Genomic DNA, 20,401 nt, shown 5'->3' with positions numbered 1-20,401 from the left:
TGTAGATATGCCTCTGGGCTTTTGGTCATTCAGAGGGATAATTGAGCCCATACTGAAACCCCCTTATTCAGTTTTTTGAAAATTATAAAGTTCTGTTTTATATTGCAGGTGTCATCCTTGAGCTGGGTACAAAAGGGTTTGTTTTTGGGTTTTTTTACCAATTTTTTAATTAGAGTTTTCATAGTATTGGTAATACTCTTTTGGTTTCTTGAAGCCCATACAAAGCATCAGCCATATAATCCACTCCCAAGATTATAAAATCCAAGTCAAGAACCACCACAGTATCAGGATCATGGTGCAGTTTGGAACGGCATGCCCTTGCTACAAAAGAGGTAAGCGCCGCCTTAACACCCACGGCCACCGAATCAAACAGACGCTTGAAGACAAAATCCACCCATCAGTCCTGAACATCCTTCAGGACTACAACCCCATCACTGAGGAGAGAAGTGCGCTTGGTAACCTGTGCCACTGTGTAATCCACCTTTGAGGAAGCAAATCGCTTATTAAAGGCATCTGCCATTGGATAAAGCCGCGCCATGGTGTGAGCACATTTCAAGGAACCCTCAGGATTTTCCCAAATGTCTGTAAGATCATCAGGAAGAGAGGCAGATTATTTCCTCATGAGTAACCAAAGGCCACATTCTGCAGTGTCAGGCTGCTCAGACTGCAGCTTTAATTCCTAGAGAGATTCAGAGATCAAATCCACAAGATATATATGATTGAAAAATTTATGCACAGTAGGATCCTCCCCCAAATCAGGGACTCCGCACCTATCCATATCCTGGAGATCCGCCAGATCTGACAGATCTTCAGCTGCTAATGCTCCCCTGCGAAAGTAGAGGCATGGAAAGTGTATCAGGTGAAACTGCAGGCACTACCAGCTTACCTGCTAGCATCCCTGAGGAGAAACGGGACAGAAGACCCTGGTCCACCAGAGCAGGGGGCCTCGTTACCGGCATGGAGTCCAGTGGAAGGGAAACAGGCAGAAACTTTCTAATCATGTATGCCTGATAAAAAGCATATTAACAAAATACGGGGGAAACCCATCCTCCACGGCAGAAGGTTTGGACTGTTGGAAGATTTATGGGTTTTATCTCCTGTGACACGCTTGCGTTTTGCCAAAACGTCGCATAAGCACTCCCCAGGGCCCCTCAATGCCATTTTCACAGGAGTTGGGAGATAAGGCGCTAGAAGACATCACCCCTTGCGAGCCACAGCGCAGGTGGAACACGGCTGCGCATCCAATAGCCATCCGCCGCAAACGAGGCATGAATCCATGACATCCTGCCCTGGGGAGGTCATCTATGTAGTTTTCTTTCAAAAATTAAGCTGGCAAGTATAAAAATAACTTTAAAATCAAATCTGGAAAAATAGCCTGGGAAAGCCACAGAGAACCTTCAAATACAGTTATTTTAGGATTTTAGGGGTGCAAGGGGGTAGGGCATGCAGGGAAACCACATAAAACAACATTTATAAAGACAACTCCCCCCCAAAAAAAAAAAAATCTCTGATTCAAGCTGTCAGCTTGTACTCACAGAAACATGTGCTGAAAGGAAAACACAGCAGACAGAGCAAAAACAGTTCACAGGGAGAACCTCTGCCTCAACTTGCTGGAAAGCTGAACTTTGAATCTTCTGACTGCCTCACTGGCCTGACCTCCATGGTCACCTCTGCCATCCTCAGACATGCCGCAGAGCACACCTGGCAGAGGAAGGCAGTCTGGCCTCAGTCCTGGGCCTGCCTCCATGGAACCACGCAGCCTGTGCGCTACCCACTAGCATATGAACCTGGGGTAATTCCCAAGGGAACAGTCCCTGAACCCTGATCTGATGTGCAGGCTGTCCAAAGGACTTACTGACAAGCAGGGAACCCTCCAGAAGCAGACTTTTCTGAAAGGTCTGTGAGTTCCTGCAGTTGGAAGGAACAAATGCTGGAAGTCAAACTTCCCAATTCACATGGAAGACAGAAACCACTTTCAGAAGGAAGGAATCGTATGCAAGAAAGGATCCCAACAAGAAAGAGCTTCAAGCTCTGAAACTCTCTGAGCTGATGTGACAGCCACAAGGAATACTGTCTTGATAGTGAGATCCATCAAGGACATCTGCTTCAGAGGCTCATAAGGCGGGCAAGCCAGGGAGTGGAGAACCAGATTCCACATCAGACAAGGGAGGTGCAAAGGAGGCTTCAGATAAACTGTGCCCCATAGTAAACGGACCACGCCTGGATGAACCACCAAAGATCCCCTCAAGGCAATGGGGCCTAGGCAGGACAGACCTGTAATTTGAATCTGTAGGGAAGCCACTGCAAAGCCTTCTTCAGGCTATCCTGCAGAAACTCCCGAGGAACCAAGGGAGAAGGATCCTTCTGACAGCAGGTGCACCAAGCCTGGTAGCACCGCCAAGCTTTCACTTAGGCCGCCAAGCTTTCACTTAGGACTTCCATTTGCTATGAAGCAACATAGCTATCATCGAAGTAGAATAGCCTCAGACCATCAAAGACACACACTCAAGAGCCATGTTTTAAGACCAAAGCAGTCTGGGTCCTGCAGAGCAATCAACCCTTGTGTGAGTAGATGAGAGTGACAGGGCAACCGCAGCTCCCGGCTCCATCGGAGTCGCACCAGGTTGGCATACCACGGCCACCTCGGCCAATCGGGAGCCACCAAGATCACTGTCCCCCCTCCCTCCCCGTGCTCTGCTATACAATGCAACAGATACCCTATCATGGGACACAGAGGGAAGGTGTAAAGAAGACCCTCCTGTGGCCAGGACTGCACCAGAGCATCCAGGCCATTTGTGCCTGCCTTTTGACTGTAAAACCGATCGTCCTTCTTGTTCGCCACGGTCACCATGAAGTCAAACACTGCACTATGCACTCAAACGCTCTCTGGGAGAGAGACCACTCTCTATGGTCTAATGTCTGGCAACCAAGGAACTCTGCCTAAACGTTGTCCACGCCTGGCATGTGAGCTGCGGACATGCTACCAGATGTCTTTCCGCCCAGCAAAAGAGCAACCAAGCCTCCATGCTCAGGGTAGGATTCCTTGTGCCCCATGCTGGTTGACATAAGCCACCACCGTGGCATTGTCCAAGAACACTCTGACAGTTCAATGATGGACACAACTCTGAAAATGCAAGAAGACCAGATGAATCGCCCTCAGTTTCAGGCGATTGATCAACTGGCGCTCCAAGGCCGCCCACCGGCCCTGCACTGGGACAGACATACAGCTGGAGACACTTGCGTCTGTTGACAGAGTCACCCAATACAAAGCGGAAGACCCCTGGCCAGAGATAGTGGAAGCAACCACCATGCCTTGCTGCTGCGCGCCATCGCCATTCAAGGCAGGAGGGCAAGCAATGGGCCCTGCTGTGGATTCCATTGGGACAAAAGAGCCTCCTGCAAGGGATGTAGTCTGGCTCTGGCCCACTGAACTACATAAATCGTCACCACCATGAGCCCCTGGACCTGGAGATACTGCCAGGCTGTTGGGGTCTGAGTGGCCAGATCTCTGATGACTTTCCTAATCTTCTCTTGACGGGATGTGGAAAGGCACACTTTGTTTTGTCCCGTGTTGACAGTGGACCCCCAGGTACTCCAAATACTCTTCCGAAGTGACTCTTCCGAAGGTTGATCACCCAGCCCAGACGCTGTAGCAAGTGAACCACGGGGTTATCAGGAAAGGAGGCAGTTAGCAGCCTCTGCTCACTCATGAGAGAACATTCCACCTGGACCAGCTGATCCAGCTGCAGTTTTAATTCCTGCAGAGATTCCATAATAAGGTCCTTCAGACAAACGGGCAAGCAGGTTTGAAGAACCTGCATACTGTGGGATCGTCAGTCAGGTCCTGGGACCCACATGGATCCTGATCGCAGAGCTCCGCCAAATTTGTCACATCTCTGGATGCCTCTGAACCTCCCTTTGCCCGACGCAATCATGAGTATCACAATTTTCCGCTCTGGGGTCCCCATCGGGGAACAAAACAAAAGACTTGGTGGGGTGACCAAAGGCATGAACTTCTTAACTAAGAATGCCTGATAGAGCATATTCACAAATTCCAGAGGAAAAATGATCTCCTGCGGTGAGAGACGCTCTGTGCGCCTCAGAATTAAGGCTCCTTTTATGAAGGTGCACTAAGCGTTTTAGCACATGCACCGGATTAGCACGTGTTATAGCATGCACTAGCTGAAAATCTACCACCTGCTGAAAAGGAGACGGTAGCGGCTAGCGGCGTGACAATTTAGCATGCGCTATTCCGCACATTAAGGCCCTAGCGCGGCTTTGTAAAAGGAGCTCTTAGAGTGCTTGGAAGACTTATGAGGCTTTTCTCCAGAACCGCGCTTGTGTTTCACCAATATGCCGCAAGCTCTCACGAGAATCCCAAGACACGATTATTGCGGAAATTGGGGCAGAATTCTCAAGGAGGGTCTCCACGGAGATGGAAGGTACTGCATCCGTGCCAACTTCACCCCCCTCGTGGGCCACAGCACATGTGGAAAATGGCTGCGCATTCAACAGCCATCCGCCACAAATAAGGCATGAATCTGTCCCATCCCGACCTGGGGAGGCCATCTGTGAAGTTTGGAGCAAAAATGAAGCTCTTAACTATAAAAAAATATATAGTTTTATTCAAATCGGGAAAATCCAAGATGGCCACCTCTGGTGCCAATTTTGCAATAAAATGGACAGGAAAGGAAAAGGAATCCCTAGAAAATGGTGATTTGGGCATTTTAGAGGTGCGGAGGGGGAGGTGAACCACCCAAAGACCCATTTTGAAGACTCCCCCAGAATCGCTAAAACAGACTGTTATTCACTGTTCCATTGTGCTGAATGGGAGAAAAAGCAGGCAATGCTGAAACAGCATGTAGGGAGATCTGAAGCCTCATGAAGCTAGAAAGCTGGATTTCAAGTCTTCTAACTGCTTCCACTGGCCCGACCATCACGGCCAGTGACCTCCAGCACCCTTGGACACATTGCACCTGGTGGCGGCACGCAGTCTGGCTCTGATCCCGGTCACACCTCCACGTAACTGCTCAGCCTACACTACCCCCACTAATGGACGAACTTGGGGTGAGCTAGCTCCCAATCCCAGAGCCCTGATGTAACCTGCAGGCTGTCCAGGGGGCTTACTGCAGTGCAAGGAACCCCCCAGAAGCAGACGTTCTCCAACAGTCTGTGATCTCCTGCTGCATAGATGTCCCCGCAGGGAACCTCCATAGCATGAGGGCAAACCCGCCAAGAACATGCAGAAAAAAAAATACTGAAAACTAGCAAAAAGAACACAAGCAGAATAGATAAGCCCCTAAAGGCTGGATTGTAGAAAGCAAGACTGGTGTCCAAGAGGCATGCTCCAGGATATGCTAGAAGAGGGAGAAGTTAAGACTTCAATCATCTGAGGCTTCTTACAGTGCCTGGCAGCAAAGGATGTATAAACCTACTGGTCCAGGAATAAAGGGGGATTGTACAAGAATATAGCATTACACCTCTATATTTAGGTTCACCTCCTCTCTTCATTTTTCTTTCCTAATCCCAGTTATGCTTATTTTTATTCTTAATCATGCTTTTTCTCACATTAGTCCCTAAGTTTCTTGTACCTAGTCAGCTATCTCCATGGTTCCACTTCCTCTTTTCCTGTTTCCTTTGAGTTTCTCTCTATTCAATGAGTAACCAAATCATTCCCAATGCCTGTATGCGCCCTCCTTCTCCTTACCACTTTAATGTTCACTTATTTATTCACTCACTACCGATCGGTATTCTAAGCTTCTTGATGCTGACTTTGTATACTTTATGAAAAAATTTAAGAAAGATACTCGTATGTATGCAGCCTCTCTTGAAAACAATATAAAACAATGCGTCATGTTAGATAGGTAGAACTGAAAGAACAAAAATATACAAGTGATATCCTTTATACAGTATATTTGGACAAATTTAATACATTTGTGACTAGCTTGTCAAGGACCCATGTATTCTTCCATTAAGGTTAATATAAAAAGACTTAAGAAACATGTTCCCCAAATACACAAGTATATTATAAAGACTATTACATCACAACTGAAATTTAATCTGTACCGTATTTTCACGCATATAACGCGCGCGTTATACGCGTTTTTACCTACCGCGCATACCCCTCGCGCGTTATACGCGTGAGCGCGGTATACAAAAATTTTTTTACATAGTTCCCACCCCGCCCGACGCCCGATTCACCCCCCCCAGCAGGACCGCTCGCACCCCCACCCCGAACGACCGCTTGCACGCGCTCCCACCCGCACCCGCATCCACGATCGGAGCAAGAGGGAGCCCAAGCCCTCTTGCCCGGCCGACTCCCCAACTCCCCGACAATATCGGGCCAGGAGGGAGCCCAAACCCTCCTGGCCACGGCGACCCCCTACCCCCACCCCGCACTACATTACGGGCAGGAGGGATCCCAGGCCCTCCTGCCCTCGACCCAAACCCCCCTCCCTTCAACAACCGCCCCCCCCAAGAACCTCCGACCGCCCCCCAGCCGACCCGCGACCCCCCTGGCCGACCCCCACGACACCCCCACCCCCCTTCCCCGTACCTTTGGTAGTTGGCCGGACAGACGGGAGCCAAACCCGCCTGTCCGACAGGCAGCCAACGACGGAATGAGGCCGGATTGGCCCATCCGTCCCAAAGCTCCGCCTACTGGTGGGGCCTAAGGCGCGTGGGAGGCGGGGCAATGCACAGAAAGTCAGGGAGGGTGAACGGAGAGTCGGGACAGCGCACGGAGAGTAGGGGCAGTGCACGGAAAGTCAGGGAGGGTGAACGGAGAGTCGGGACAGCACACGGAGAGGCGGGGCAGTGCACGGAAAGTCAGGGAGGGTGAACGGATAGTCGGGACAGCGCACGGAGAGTCGGGGAGGGCGAAAGGAGAGTCGGGGTGGCCAGAGGAGAGTCGGGGCGGGCGAAAGGACAGTCGGGCAGCATGCGCGGTATACCCGTGAGCGCGGTATACAAAAGTTTTTGTACATAAAATCGTGGTTTCTGCGTGCTATACCCGTGTGCGCGTTTTACACGGGTGCGCGTTATCTGCGTGAAAATACGGTAGTTTGATTTTATATATATTTGGAAAGCAAGATATAAAAGGGGTAAATTTATGAAGCCTTTGTAACTTTGTGAAAGCAAATGCCTTCATTAAGGTTTGTTGTTGGAGGCAACTCCTTTGTTTCTATTGGCTGATTGCTGCAGAGGCAACATTTTGAATTTATTATAAGCAGTAATTCTAATTGATGACAGGAATTTCATTATTTCAGAGGATTGTAACAGAAGCCTCCTAAAATTGGTGTCTTTCTTCTCAGCCTTCTACCCCAAAAAGGCCAATGCTGGCTGAAATATCTGTTGGGTTTTTAGTATGGGAAGCTGTATTTTGACTTCATGGCAGCAAGACTTCCTGGTGTATTTCAGCATCTATATTTGTGGGAGCCTGTAAGGAAAACGCTCAGCACTGAGCAGCAGTGCCAAATCAAGCGCCTACTCGTGCTGCTCAGGGCAAAATAAACTCGCAGCAGCCAGTAAGCAGCAGGACAGGAACTCGGAAAGTTTGCTCCTGCCCGCTGCAACTCCACCGGGGATCGGCAGTAGAGGTATGAGGCTAGGGCAGGAGGGGGGCATGGTGCAGAGCCTGGTGGCGGTAGCCAGCAATAATTTTGAAAGGGATGTATTGTTAGCTCAAATATAAATCGGGACCTCCATTTTTGGGCCAATTTTTTGCCCCAAAAATCCCGGTTTATATTCAAGTATATACGGTAGACTGTTTCATTGCCTATTGTCAGTGGCCTTTATAAATAGGCAAAAAAAAAAAAAATAAAGTTTCAAGTTTTATTAAAATTTGAAAAAAAATAATCGCTTATCTAGACTTCTAAGCAAATTACAATAAAAAATATCAGGGATTTTAAAAAAAATACAACGTAGATAAAAATTAAAACTAGGATATTTTGGCTAACGGGAAACTTAAGGTTAAAGGGTATGAAACACAATTGTAAAAGAAAAGAAGATCATTTAAGGGAAGGACATAAAGGGCGGGAAATGTGTACTATACTTTGGGGTAGTTTTATTGGTGCCCTATTATAAAACTACCCCAACTACATTATTAATTTAGGTAAAAGGCATCACATGTAACTTAAGAACATAAGAATAGCCACACGCCTCAGAACCAACCTAATACCAGTTCACCTCCAAACCCTCCACCTGCCCGCTATTCGTATAAGCGCTACCCAAAAAAACCTAGGTCTCTAAAAAAATTACCCTACTCTCACGACTACCCTGTCACCCACCCCAACCAACAGAACCTACTAGGTTTCTACCTAAATATTAGATCACTGAGGAACAAAGCCATTCTGATCAAAGACTGGCTGAGTGAAACTAACCCAGACTTTGTACTAATCACTGAAACCTGGCTGCACTCCGACCAGGACATCATAATCAAAGACTGTCTACCCCCAAGATTTAAGATTCTCTCCCTGGCCAGAACCTGGGGAAGAGGTGGTGGTCTAGCTATAATCTTCAGAGACCACCTCAACTGCTCTCTAGTTAACACCAAGTCCTCGCCTAACGCTGAAATACTAGCCTGTTCACTTAAGTCAAAATCACTGGCCGCCTCCCTAACAATTACTCTATTCTATATCCCACCAAAAAAATGGAATCTAGCCAAAGAGGACTTTGCGGAAGCCTTACTTACTAACTCCTTAACTAGCCAATACAACCTACTGTGCGGGGACATCAACATCCACCTCGAGCAACCTGATCATCCAGAAGTATCGGATTTCTGGTCTCTCATCACCCAACTAGGCTTCTTCAAACCCCCTCCAACCAAAACTCATCAACGAGGTCATCAGCTAGACCTGGTGACCTTCTCCTCCAAAGTACTGTCCAGCCCAAAATTTAATTGGATCAAATCCAATTGGTCAGATTCCCTATGGTCTGATCACAGAATCTGTGACTTTTTCATTGACTGCCAACAAAAACCCTCTAAAAACGACAAAGCAAGAAATATCAAAACTATCACCTCCAGGGGTAAGATTGACCCAGAGGAATTTTGGGCCCGCTACGAAAAGAACACAAAACTAAGCGAAGAAACAGAACAAATTATGACAGATTGGATCAACGACAGCACAAACATTTTAAACGAAATAGCCCCCATAAAAACCCGACAAATCAGAACTACAAAGCAGGAGGGATGGTTCGATGCAGAGCTACTTCAGTTGAAGAGGGACCTTAGAAAATCGGAAAGAGTATGGCTAAAATCGGGATCCCAGGAACACAGAAACACCTGGAGACTTAAACTATAAAAACCTTACCAACGAAAAAAGGAAAAAATTCTATTCACACAAAATTGGTGACATTACAAATAACAGTAGCTCTCTCTTTAAGCTGGTTAATGACCTATACAACATCGAGACATTCACCAACATCCATGAAGATTCCACATTAACCGCAAACACCTTAGCTGATTTTTTCACCTCCAAGATTCAAAAACTAAGATCTACTTTACCTGCCTCGACTAATCCTCTTGAGCTTTTTCCCATTCTTCCTGACACCGACATATATAAACTAGAACAAGGGTCCAGAACAGATCTAAACTGGAACCAATTCAAAACATTGGACTGGGAAACCTTCAATAAACTCTACAACAAATATTCTAACTCCTTCTGCAAACTAGACACCTGCCCACCAAACATCATGAAAACTGCGCCCATCCCCTTCAAAGCCAACATGCTAACCTGGGTAAACTTCCTACTTTCCTCAGGATACTTTCCTCCAGACCAAGGCCATATTATGTTAACCCCAATCATAAAAAACACGAAAGAACCCCCAAACGCCCCTTCTAATTACCGACCAATCGCTAGCATCCCTCTTTTCACCAAAATAGCGGAAGGGGTAGTAAAAGCTGAGCTCTCCGCTTATCTGGATAAATTCAACATACTATGTGACAATCAATCGGGCTTTCGAACAGACCACAGCACCGAAACCATCATAGCAGCCTTAATTGACCACTTGCACACCCTTTTCAGCCTGGGCTCCAGCGCCTTGATACTCCAACTCGACTTGAGCAGTGCATTCGACCTAGTAGACCACAACATTCTTCTCGAATGCCTGACCCACATAGGCATCTCCGACCAGGTCCTCAATTGGTTTCGCGGATTCCTACAAAACAGATCTTACAGAGTACTTAAAAACGACTCTTCCTCACCTAGCTGGGTTAACTCCTGCGGGGTGCCACAGGGCTCCCCCCTATCCCCCACACTATTTAATATCTACCTCGCCTCCCTGGGTAACCTCCTTCATAACCTCAAACTCAAATTCTTCATCTACGCAGATGACATCACAATAGTCATCCCACTCTCCACTTTCTCCTCAGAACTTCTAGCCTACATCACAAGCATACTCAATCAGTTAGAACTCTGGATGCTATCCTACAGATTAAAACTAAACCCGGACAAAACAAAATTCTTCCTAGCCTCCCCCAATGACAAAATCAAAGACTCCACAATCCAGGTGAAAGGTCTGGTCTTCCCCCTCGAACAAACATTAAAAATACTGGGAGTCACTCTAGACAAACATCTATCGCTAGAAAATCACACCGATCTCACTGTCAAGAAATGCTTCTCAGTGCTCTGGAAACTGCGCACCATAAAAAAATACTTTGAAGACTCCTCTTTCCGCCTATTGGTACAGTCCTCCGTGCTCAGTGTACTAGACTATTGCAATGTCATTTACTTGTGCTCCACAAAGAAAACCATGAGGAGACTAAAATTGATCCAGAACACTGCCGTCCGCCTCATATTCGGCCTGAACAAATGGGACCACATCACGCCTTTCTACCACCAACTGCATTGGCTCCCTTTCGAATCCAGAGTCCTATTCAAATTCGCCTGCTTCTGCTACAAAACAGTTTTTGGCCTATTATCGAGTTACCTCAATCACCATTTCACTCTGAATCTCACCAACAAGAAATCCCGCAGAACCCAGCTGTTCGCCTTCCCATCCCTAAAATTATGCCACTTCAATAGATTTCTCAACAAAACCTTTGCTTACCAGGCGGCTAAGCTGAACCCTTGGCTTGCCCAAATGATACTCGAGGCCCCCTCTTACCTTAGTTTTAGAAAACTCCTCAAAACGCACCTCTTCCGTGAACAGGGCTCTTAATCCCATTTGCCACCGGCTTCTCCCCTTTCCCACTCTCCCCCCCCTCCACACTTGAACTCACGCTTGCTATCGCGTACCAACCCTACCTTCTGTCTTACCACTACCCCTGCTAAATCTCAGTTATAGTTTTCCCCTCGCCCCCCCCTCTTCATTGCCTGTAATTTTTTTGTTACAATTCTGTAATTTTGTCAGTTCTGTAATTTTGTTACAATTCTGTAAATTTGTAATTTTGTCAAAATATTGTAAATCCGTGTATCACCGCGGACCGTAATTAATGAATGTGAACAGCCTAGAACTTTTTGGGTATGGCGGTATACAAGAATAAAATTATTATTATTATTATTATTATTACTGGGTCTGACCAATGGTCCATCAAGCCCAGTAGTCCGTTTTCACGTTGGCCAATCTAGGTCCTTAGTACCTTTGTTGATCTTTATCTCTTTAAAACAAAAGCAATTCTGGGCATGCAACTTTCAATAATAATAAATAGAGGATAACAGCAAATCTAAACAATTTACCTTACAATTTTTACCCAAAGACCATGCTATTTCTTTCGAAGATTCAAGTTCTTTAGACATCATCTTAAATGATTGCCTCGTCTTCTCAAGCTGAAGAGAAAAAAAAAATATTTTTAAGTATGTTCAGAGAAGTAGAAATGTTAAGTATAATGATAATAATAATGTCTAAGACAGCACACAGAATGCACAAGAGCACAAATGAGTATCAGACATATGACCACAGGCCATTTCCAGCATCAGAAAGCCTGTGCTTCTGTTGTCAAGCATTTTACCTCAGTCCAGTTTTGTGCACACAGTTGCCATCTGTGGCACAGAGGCTATAATACTCCTTTAGTGTTACAGTGCAGTGATAATCTCTTACAGTCACAATTAAACTCTCTTCTCCCACCAGCATTTCCAAGAACATAAGAAAAGTCATGCTGAGTCATACCAAGGTCCATCAAAACCAGTATCTTATCTCCTACAGCAGAAGTCTATGTCATAAGTACCAAGCAGATCCAAAGAATAAACCTATTTTTGATAGCTATTTCCAGAAGGGAGGGGAACTAATGGTTCTTCCAAGACTACCTGGCTAATATAATTTTTATTGACTTTTCCTCCAGAAACTTGTCCATTTTCTTTTGAAGCCTATTGTGTTGGTCATATTGACCACATTCTCAGGCAAAAGATTCCACCATTAATTGTGAGGTACATGCAAAAGTATCCTTTGTTTTTCTGTTTGTCTACTGCTCCTTATTTAACTATTCCACACCATTCAGGTTTATAAATTTCTATCATACACCCAAGTTTAAAGGCCATAATTTGTTTAGCCTCTCTTTAAAAGGGAGGTGCTCCAATCCCTTTATCACCCTTCTCTGAATCTCTGAAGTTAGCACGCAAAGTGACAAACTGGATTAGAAACTGGTTGACGGACAGATTCAAGAGGGTGGTGGTTAATGGAATTTTATCAGAGGTGAGTAATGGAGTGCCTTAAGATTCAGTGCAGGGGCCAATCCTGTTTAATGTTTGTGAGCGGTATTGCCAAAGGGTTGGAAGGAAAGATTTGCCTTTTTGCGAATGATACCAAGATTTTTAACAGAGTAAACATCAAGGAGGGAGTGGAAAACATGAAAAAGTGTCTGCAAAAGTTAGAGGAATGGTCTAATGTCTTGCAACTAAAATTCAATGCAAAGAAGTAAAGAGTGATAAATTTGAAGATTAGAAATCCGAGGGAGTCGTATATGCTGAGAGGGGAGAGGCTGATATGCACAAATGGGGAGAGGGGCCTTGGGGTGATAATGCCTGAAGATCTAAAAGCAAGGAAACAGTGTGACAAGGTGGTGGCTGTTGCCAGAAGGCTACTAGGCTGTATAGAGAGAGGTGCAACTAGTAGAGAGATGTGTTGATGCTCCTGTACAGGTCATTGCTGAGGCCCTACTTGGAATATTGTGTTTAATTTTGGAGACCTTATCTGGCAAAGGATATAAAAAGACTTGAAGCGGTCCAGATAAAGGCGACAAAAATGTTAGGGGATTTGTGCCAAAAGACATGAGAAAATGAAAGCCCTGCATATTATGACAAACCCAGCCCCCATGCTGGCTTTGCACCTAGACCTGCCAAGAAGATCCTGTGCAGAAGAGCTGACCAGGTCAGCTCTGCTCAGTTGCCTGAGACTGACCTCCCTTGCCCATGCTATAAGAATAATAGTAATCAGGATCAGGTTGGGTATGAGCAGGCAGAAACACAGCATTTGCACCGTGTTAGTACATCTGCTACGGCAGCTAAAGCCAAGGTGGCTGTACCTGTAAGAATAAGGCAAAGCAGACAGGGGAACTTGAGCTGAGGCTGCCTGCAGTGAAACCAAAGCCCATCCCTCTCTACAGGCTGAAGGGGAGTGGCTTTGGGCTGGTTAAAAGCAGGCAGGATGAAACAGTAAGGGGAGTGGAAAGTGATGTGGCAGAAACACTCTGGCAGCATGAAGCAAGGCCTTAGAGACAGCAGCAGTCTCTGAGGGCTCAGATTGGCCCATGCAGGAAGTAGAAGAAAGTTGCCCTACTTCCAACTTTCATGTTCCAGAGGATTTCATGGAAATAGAAATCCAGGAAGCCTGCCCTACCTCAGAGGACCAAGCAGAGCTCATGGAAATAAACTGAAACAGTGAGTAGCTGTGAGGCAGCTGGTATTTTTCCTTTCAAAGTATGCTTTGTGTTTTGGGTTCCTTGATTTTTGAGTTGGACATTATTTCTGGCTAAGAAGTACGGTAATTACTTACCTGGATTTTTACATGCTGCTAACTGTATGTTTAGTTTGGGCCAAAAGGCATTGAGATAGAATGAATGTTTTTGTATGCTGAAAACTAGCTGTGTTTGCCGTGGTGGAGAAACAATCACAGAATCTCGTTCAGCTGTGCTGCCTATCAGTGGGTGCTACAGTGACTAGAGAGCCTGAGGCAGAGCTTCCCTACTGTTTAGTGCCTCAGAGGGAATGTTCAAAACTGTCTGCTGCTGGGGATTATAACACTCTTCTATGTACTGCACTGTGAATACCTTGTTCCTGCCTGTAAATAAACTGTCACAGAAAATAAGTTTTGATTCTGGCAAGCAAGTGTAATTTGAAGGCTGAGCAAAAATGCATGGTCTCTGGCAAGACATGTGTTTTTCTTTTTCCCTTTTCAAAATTACATTTAATTATCACTCCCTGCAATCAGGACTGAGGTCATGCAAGGAGTTGAATGCTGGTGAATCACTATTTTAGTGCTGGACTAGAGTTGAGTTTAAGCTCATAGCATTCTTGGTATTGTGTGCCAGAAGCATATGTTTTCCTTTTGACTTTATTTTGAAAACTGATTTTTGTGAAAAGCTGAATGTGTTTTCTTTATGTTATACCTTTGGACCACTGGGGTCAGAATAAAGACCATTCTTGACTTTGAGAAATTCTGCCTGAGTTTGGTATTTGAATGGTTGAAGCCAGTACTTACCTTGGCTCCCAAGCCTAGGCAGTCACCTAGGGCCAAGTAGCTGACCTGAAGATACCCTTGGTAGTAGGGGGACACGTCGGATCACAGTTTTGTCATTTTTCAACTCCGCGCTAAGAGTGTTTGTGACAATATGTATATTCTAGAGCAGGGGTGTCAAACTCAATCACATAAGCGGCCGAAATCTAAAACATAGGCTGAGTCGCGGGCTGAATTATCAATTAAGATGCTTAGGGGTCCTTTTATTAAGGTATGCTAACTGATTTAGCACGCGCTAAATGCACACCTTAATAAAGACTTTTCCTCTCTCTTTTAGGTCCTAGTTCACGCTTGCTGTCTAATACCAGCTCTGGCAGGATACACATTTCAAATCTGACATATTGTAATCACAAAACAGAAAATAAAATTATTTTTCTACCTTTTGTTGCCTGGTCATTATCAAATCTTCTTTATATTCAAAATTAATAAGTTTGACAAAAGCAATTACAACTTGTTAAATGAATTTGCACGAGAGGATGGATGAATAATGAATCTAGACTTGGAGAGCAAAACTATACTAATCCTGTGCTGCGTGTTAAAACAATCAAAGGAAACTGTTTCACCGGTGCCTCATGCATCAAAGCTCATTCTGGAATCCTAAAATTAAGCCGTCCTATATTCAGTGCTACTTAATGAAGTAGCAGATGCTGGCACCTAGATAAATAAGCGCTGACTAGGGCAGTCTTAGACTTTTAACAGCATTATTTGAACAGTGCAGCTGAAAATTATTACAGCTCCACAAAGGCCTGCATGTTTCCCCCCAACCACCTCCCCAGGTGCACCCAGGCAGCCTCTGACGCATTCACCAGAGAGTGTGGTAGCTACCATCGCCACCTCCTCCCACCCGACATACCAAGTCGTCAGTCCAGGACGCTGGAAGGAGGAAAATGGAGCATGCTCACTCCCACCAATCGGGTGTCTGTTGCAGCGGTGACAGACAAGCATGAGGTCCAATGAGGAAGAGTGCTGACCCCAGCCATTCACACATTCTCTCTGCTGCGGGAAGGAATGGCGGGCCAAATCTCGGACCAGATCGCAGGCCAAATATAATCACCCCCGTGGGCCAAATTTGGCCCGCAAGCCAGATTTTGACCTGTCTGCTCTAGAGGACAGGAGGAATAGGGATTCAGACATTCAAATACTTGAAAGATATTAACATAGAATAAAACCTTTTCCAGAGAAAGGAAAATGATAAAACCAGAGGGCATAATTTGAGGTTAAGGGGTGGTAGGCTTAAGAGTAATGTTATGAAATTCTTCTTTATGGAGAGGGTAGTTGATGCCTGGAATGTTCTCCCGAGGGAGGTGGTAGAGAAAAAAACAGTGCCAGAGTTCAAAAGCATGGGATGAACACAGAGGATCTCTAATAAGAAAATAATGGGTATTTATTTTAGAACTAAGGCCGGTACAGGGCAGACTTGCACGGCCATTCATTTGAGGATGGGCTGGGGAGGGCTTTGACAGATGGGATGGTTTAGATCAATGTTTCTCAGCACGCGGTACGTGTATCCTAGGGTAGTGTTTCTCAACTCAGTACTGGAGTAGCCCCTTGCCAGTCAGGTTTTCAGGATATCCAAAATGAATATGCATAAACTTGATTTGCATACACTGCCTCCATTATATACTGGCTGCCAAGCAGGATCTCTCCCAGCCTGTCCCCCTGCTGAAGCCACTGCTGATTCCTCCCTGCCTCCCCTCCCGCTGCACCCCCCACCCCCAAAGCCGAACCTGCCACCCGATATGCTCCATCCCCTCCCCCCTCGTCACCACAGTAACTCTGGCCAGAGATGGGCTAGGCATGTTCAGCGACTGTACACGGCCGACCCACAAGCCTTCTCGCCATCAATTCTGACATCAGAGAGAAGGTTCCGGGCCAGTCAGTCAGAATTGACGTCAGGGGAAAGGTTTGAGGACTGGCCGCATGCAGCCGCTGCATGCACCTGGCCCGTCCCTGCCCAGAGTTGCAGCGGCGGCAGCAGGGGAGGGGGGAATGGAGCATGTCAGGTGGCAATATCGGCTTTGGGGTGGGGGTGCAACGAGTGGGCGGGCGGGGAGGCAGGGAGGAATCAGCAGCGACAGCTTCAGCGGGGGGCAGGCAGGCTTCGGCGCCGAGTGGCTTCAGGGAGAGGGAGAAAGGAGATGTGTGGGCGGTGCAACTTAATTTGGAGTCAAAGGCTGGAAGGCAGTGAGGGGGAGGGGGCTCGAACTCAACACATAAAGAAAGGGGGGCATGAACATAGAACACAGAATGGAGAAAGTGAGGGGGCACTAACTTGGGACATAGGAGGGGAGGGAATAGAAAGGGAGAATTGTTGGGCATGAGTGTGAGTGAAAGATAGTACACATGGGGAAAGGAAGAAAGGAAAATTGGGCATGGAGAGAGAGAGGAGTGAGGTAGAGATGCATGGGGAACAGAAGGATGAGAGGGAGAAATGTTCGATATAGTGATGGAGAGGTACCAGATGGGCAGATTGAAAGGAATGCAAGGGGGAGGACATAGTGATGGAGAGGGGTGATAGAAGGAGAAATGGGCATGGGTCTGATGGGCAGTGGTAAAAAATGCTGCACATGATCTGGGGGATAAGAGAGGGAGAAATGTTGGATGTGGCAGTAGAGGAGGTGGAGAGATGCCTGGATCTCTCAAGAAAGATGGACAGAGAGAGAGAGAGAGGCTTGTTGTCAATAGGGGTGGAGGAAAGAGGAAGAAAAGTTGGACTCATGGAGGGACAGAGAGAGATGTTGGTTGGAGAATGGAATGAGGTCTAGAGGAGAGAAAGAATGCAGGAGGTAGAAAGAAAAAAAGAAAGAAATACTGGATGCACAGTTAGAAGAAAGTGCAACCACAGACTTATGAAATCACCACACAACAAAGGTAGGAAAAATGATTTTATTTTCAATTTAGTGATCAAAATATGTCAGTTTTGAGAATTTATATCTGCTTCTATATTTTGCACTATATTTGTCTGTTTTTCTATAGTTGTTATTGAGGTGATATTGCATATTTTAAAGTCATCCGCCTTGACCTCTTTGAAAAAAAACCTAGAATATAAGTGATAATTAACATTCTTTGCATACAGTGTGCTTTGTGTTTTTCTAATTTTCTGGTTACCATTATGTATTTATAAGATTATATTGTATGTATATGAAAAATAGATGGAAGAAATTGCATTACAATTAGTACTATAATTATGGGTGGAGTCAGGGGCGGAGTTTGGGCAAGTCTGGGGCAGAGCTTGGGCAGGGACTCAGTTGGTATTTGTTAGGTTTAGGGGGTACTTGGCTTGAAGAAGTTGGGAAACATTGGTTTAGATCGCAACCATCTTCTATTCCTTCCCTCCTGCCCTGTAAAACATTCCCTTTGCCACATTAAACTTTCTTTTCCTCTATGGTGGTCTTTTAGCCATAACATTCCCTTACATGGCTGATTTGTCTCAGTGCTGCTGCTGCTCCTCCTCCTGATATTCCAGACAGGCCCTTCCCTCTACTGCCCTCTATTGATTTTGCAGGTAGACATGTATGAAGAAAAAATAACCTACTACAGCCAAGTTCTGCAGGCTTCTTAAAGTGACAGATGCTCTTACTAATCAATGAAAAATATTAATAAAACAGGGATAGATGGGAGGGAGAAGAGCAACTAATGAGGTTGGTAGTGTGCTTGAAAAAATATATTGATGAGGTCAGCCGGGAAAACACATTCTCCCCATAATGACTAGTTGGCTGCAAATACAGATAATGAATCCATTGTAGCTGCAACATTTGAAGGGCAAGATCATCCAATGGAAACTGCAGCACTGAATGAGGGAAAGAATTCCCTTTCATTTCCTGCAGCATATAACATCTAATAGGAACTTTCTGCCCCTCCCCAGTCATCTTACTTCAAGTATTCTTTTCAGATCAGAACCAAAATTAAAATGAATTATGAAATCTAATGTCTTTATATTAAATAAAACATATCTAGCATATCTCAGATGGTGACCTTTATATTAATCAGTGGCGTACCAAGGGGGGAGGTCTGCCCCGGATGCACACCCCAAGGGGGTACACAGCTGGCAACCCTCCCTATTCTGCCGCTGCTGCTTTCCTTAACCAGCAACAGTGGCAGTAAACAGTGGTGTCCGCAGGTGCTCACTCCGACGGTTCCTCAGCTTCTGGCCAGCTCCACTGCTCAAAGCCGCGGGTGTCGGCGATCCACGGCTGAGTCATAAGCGTTCCCTCTGACATCACGAAGTCAGAGAGAAGGCTTCCGACGTAGCCGCGGATCGTGTGAGGTGTAGACGCCTGCGGCTTTGAGCAGGGGAACCAGCCAGAAATGCTGGGTAGGGAAGAGAAATGTTGTTGCTGCACAGGGAAGGAGAGGGCAGAAATGCTGCCCAGGCAAGGGGGGATAGAAATGATGCTCAGGCAAGTGGGAGGGAAATACTGCACAGGCAAGTGGGGGGAAATGCTGCACAGGCAAGTGGGGGGAAATGCTGCACAGGCAAGTGGGGGGAAATGCTGCATAGGCAAGGGGGGAGAAATGTTGCACAGGCAAGGGGGAGATAAATGCTGCTGCTGCATAGGGAAGGGGGAGAGAAATCATGCTGCTGCTGCAGCAACCAATTGGGGAGAGAGAGGGGAGGAGGGAGAAGGAAGACAAGGGAGGGGAACCAGAGATGCCAAGTCCCTGGGAGGGAGGGAAAGGAAAAAAGGAAAGGAGATACCAGACCATGGAGGGGGAGAAAGATATGTCATGGCATGGGGGGAGGGAAGGGAAGGAGATAGAGATACCACACTATGGTGTGGAGTGGGAAGGAAGGAAGGAAAGGAGAAGAGAAAGAGAGACATGCCAAAGCATAGGGGAGGGGGTGGAGACAGAAAAATGGAGAGGGGGTGAAGCTGAAATGAATCATGTGCAAAGGAGAGAAGGGACCGCAGATATACAGTTTATTGAAGGGACATAAAAAGAAGGAAGATGCCGCATGGAAGAGAGAGAGGGTGGACAGTAGATGGAAATGGTAGAGAGAGTGTGGGCAGTAGATGGAAGGGGTAGAGAGAGAAGGCAGAAGCTGGGTAGAAGAGGCAAAGAGAGGGCAGATGTTGCATGGAAGGGAGAGAGGACAAACGCTATAGAAAGAAGAGAGCAAAGAGAAGATGATTAAAGCAGAAACGACAAAAGATAAAAAGATTTTTTTGTTGATTTACTTAGAATCAAGTAGTATTGTAACTGTATTGATAAAAGCTTATAAATGGAAATAAGGCAATATTTTGACTAAACCCCTTTCCTCAGGACAGGATACCATAACAGCAGTATACTGTTCTGTTCTGAAGAAAGATTTGGCCTCTGAAAGCTAATTGAAAAATGATTAGTCCAATAAAATGGTATTTTCATATTTCTCATTATTTGTTTTATTTCTATTTGTTAATTTGTAAAATGGTGATTGTTATGTATCAGTTTTTTCAAATTTACATCTACTGTTTTTAGTTTGTGATTATTCCATATTGTGTGAGGGTATATCTCTGTTCTGTGTGTATGAAAAGGACATAGTTTTCAGTTGGCATTGACTACAGGATCAATTGACTGTGCGGATCTGGCTTGTTTAGTTTTACAATGTATGTGTTGGTGTTCTAGTGCTCACTGCAGTGTTTAAGATGCTGCCTTTTCCTAGGTATACTCTTGTTGTGCGATATGTGGATTGTTACTAAAAATCATATTTTTGATATAGATGAGGGGATGTCAAAAAATGATGGGCCCC

The 20,401-nt window shown here is 45.8% G+C and overlaps 1 protein-coding gene across 4 annotated transcripts in view; it reads right to left on the bottom strand.

The window, feature by feature from the left end:
• Positions 1 to 20,401, bottom strand: part of CCDC171 (coiled-coil domain containing 171) — a 608,461-nt gene that overhangs the window by 422,791 nt on the left and 165,269 nt on the right. For all 4 annotated transcript variants that reach the window (XM_033920389.1, XM_033920380.1, XM_033920408.1 and 1 more), the window contains exon 12: positions 11,679 to 11,768. In XM_033920389.1, the coding sequence (XP_033776280.1) occupies positions 11,679 to 11,768 (90 nt within the window). The remainder of the gene's footprint in view (positions 1 to 11,678; positions 11,769 to 20,401) is intronic.

The sequence above is a fragment of the Geotrypetes seraphini genome, chromosome 1, assembly GCF_902459505.1.
Source record: "Geotrypetes seraphini chromosome 1, aGeoSer1.1, whole genome shotgun sequence".
Lineage (NCBI taxonomy): Eukaryota > Metazoa > Chordata > Amphibia > Gymnophiona > Dermophiidae > Geotrypetes > Geotrypetes seraphini.
This window is presented reverse-complemented; position numbering and strand designations above follow the sequence as displayed.